At 34.5% G+C, this 2706-nt stretch overlaps 1 protein-coding gene across 1 annotated transcript; it reads right to left on the bottom strand.

Annotated features, from left to right (window-relative positions):
* Nucleotides 1-390: 390 nt before the first annotated feature.
* LOC139849189 (uncharacterized) lies at nt 391-2231 on the bottom strand. The gene is made up of 2 exons (XM_071838851.1): nt 2223-2231; nt 391-2037 (listed from the first exon to the last, which is right to left on the bottom strand). Exons 1-2 carry the CDS (start codon nt 2229-2231, stop codon nt 391-393), a joined length of 1656 nt encoding a protein of 551 aa, XP_071694952.1.
* Between the last annotated feature and the right edge of the window lie 475 nt (nt 2232-2706).

The raw sequence follows: 2706 nt of genomic DNA, 5'->3' as shown, positions 1-2706 counted from the left end.
ATCATGTTGAAAAATAAGCATAGTTTTGTTATTGTGTGTCGTATGCGGTCAGGTAAAATTCCACGAATTGCAATAGGAATCATCTGAGTCATTAGTACATGGCAGTCATGTGACTTCATACCGGATAACTTCAAATCTTTCATCGAAACCAATTTCCTAATGTTAGACGAATAACCTGATGGAACCTTAACACCATATAAACATTCGCAAAATTTAATTTTCTCGTCCTTCGACATGGTGTAACAAGCTGGGGGAAGAAACTTGGTGATCCTTCCTGGTATTGGTTTAGGTGTTAACTCAGGTCTGATATTCATTAGTTCCATGTCCTTTCGAACCTTAATTGCATCTTTTGTTTTTCCAGGAATGTTCAACAGTAACCCCACCAAACTTTCACAAACATTTTTCTCGATATGCATAACATCTAGACAATGTCGGACGCACAAATGCTTCCAATATGGTAATTCCCAAAATATGGATTGTTTTTTTCCACATCCCTTTCGGCGGACCATTACCGGTTTTTCCCAACACAACTTTTAGCTTCCTAACCATTTTGAAAATAGTTTTTCCATCCGATCGTGGCGGTAGAACGCTTTTCTCTACAGTACCATCAAATAAGTCTTTTTTGGAGCGATAAGGGTGATTCACAGCAAGCTCCCTTCTATGTCCCATAAATGCTGGTTTCCTACAATTTTTCAACCATATCGAGTGAGTATTTTTCTCACAAACAGGACATGTCTTTTTCCCTTTCGTAGTATATCCAGAAAAATTACCATACGCTGGAAAATCGTTAATGGTACAAAAAAGCATTGCCCGTAGTTGGAAGTATTCTTTCTTGTATGAATCATAGACTTGTACACCGATATCCCATAGTAACTTTAAGTCATCAATCAATGGTGCCAAATAAACATCAATGTCGTTTCCAGGTTGTTTTGGGCCTTGAATTAAAAGGGATAGCATTATGTGTTTTCGTTTCATACATAGCCAAGATGGAAGGTTGTAAATGCATAACAAAACAGGCCACGTGCTATGTCCGCTACTCAAATCTCCGAAAGGATTCATTCCATCTAAACTAAGTCCCAACCTAATATTTCGTATCTCATTCCCAAAGTCTTCAAATTCGTTATCAATATTTCTCCATTGAACTGAATCGGCCACATGTCTTATTTTTCCATCCTTTTTACGCTCTTCCGCATGCCAACGTAATAATTTTGAAGTTTTGGCATTTTCAAATAACGTCTTCAATCTTGGTATGATAGGGAAATACCACAATACTTTTGCAGGACGTCCATTTTCGTCACTGTCTTCGTCAGTTGGTTTTCCACGTTTATACCTAGATGTACCACATACCTTACATTCATGAAGGTTATCATTTTCATTCCTGTATAGCATACAATCATTTGGACATGCATGTATTCTTTGTATTTCCAATCCCATCGGGCACATCAATTTCTTGGCATAGTATGTTGAAACTGGCAACTCATTATCTTCGGGGAGCATTTTATGCAACAACTCTAACAAGCTAGTGAAACTTGTGTCACTCCAACCATTGTTTGCTTTTAGATTTAACAGTTTTATCACGGCAGAAAGTTTTGAAAATTTTGTACAACCATTGTATAACGGTTTTTCAGAGTCAACTTTAAGTTGTTCAAATTTCTCATGATACTTTTCGTCAACATTATCCTCAATATCCTCAAACATGGCCTCAAAATTATCGTTATCACTAATGTATGAATCTTCTTCATTTAATTGATTAGAATCTGAAGAGCCTGGGTTATGATCGGTTAATGATTCACCGTGATAAGACCAACACGTATACCCTCTCATAAATCCGTTTATTATAAGATGATTTATGATATCAGTAGAATCCTTGAATGACTTCCCATTCATACATTTTTTACAAGGACAAATGATTACAGTGCTTCCTTTATTTAATTGATCAGTCTCCACAATGGTTATAGATTCTTCAAGCCGTTTCAGATAGTCAGTGCTAGTCCGTCCTATGTCGTACATCCATTTAGTCCGATCAATCTGATCCATCTGTATAAAAATCAGAAAATTAAAGGATTAATACAAATTAATCAACAACTATGATGTATTTAATAATTATTATAATTTATAAGTATATATATATATAATAACATAAGTAAATATAATATCATAATTTATAAGTATTTAATTACTATCATCTGTATTTAATTAATAACATAATTCATCTGTATCACCATCGCCATTACTCATCGACATTCTGTACGCGAACCCCAATTCCCAACTTCCAAATCCCAATTACTCGTCGATCACCATCGACATTCTATGAACCCTAATAGATATAACAAGACCCCGTAATTGTTCAATCTGCAACAAAACCCAATCCTATTCAATTTGTATAACCTAATTTATAAATCGTACAAGAAGTAAGATGTCTGGTGAGTTCCCCAATCGAATTGTTTGATTTACTTTTTATATGCATGTTCGATTCTAATTCAATTTGATTTCAATCTTCAGTATTTTAATTACGTTATCTTCGATTTTAATTTGCAGGAATTCGTTACACTAAAAGAACAGCAAATAAATTGTACAAACGAACTGCTAATCGAAGGACCTAATAAGGTTATGAATTCTGTAAGTACATTACTTTAATTTTGAATGACGTTCTTGTTCATGTTACTTCTTGTTGTGTTTGTTTTATGAATTCTTTAAGTATACTAG

Source organism: Rutidosis leptorrhynchoides, chromosome 5, assembly GCF_046630445.1.
Source record: "Rutidosis leptorrhynchoides isolate AG116_Rl617_1_P2 chromosome 5, CSIRO_AGI_Rlap_v1, whole genome shotgun sequence".
Taxonomy (NCBI): Eukaryota; Viridiplantae; Streptophyta; class Magnoliopsida; order Asterales; family Asteraceae; genus Rutidosis; species Rutidosis leptorrhynchoides.
The sequence above is the reverse complement of the archived record's forward strand: the minus strand, read 5'-3'. Positions and strand labels throughout refer to the sequence as shown.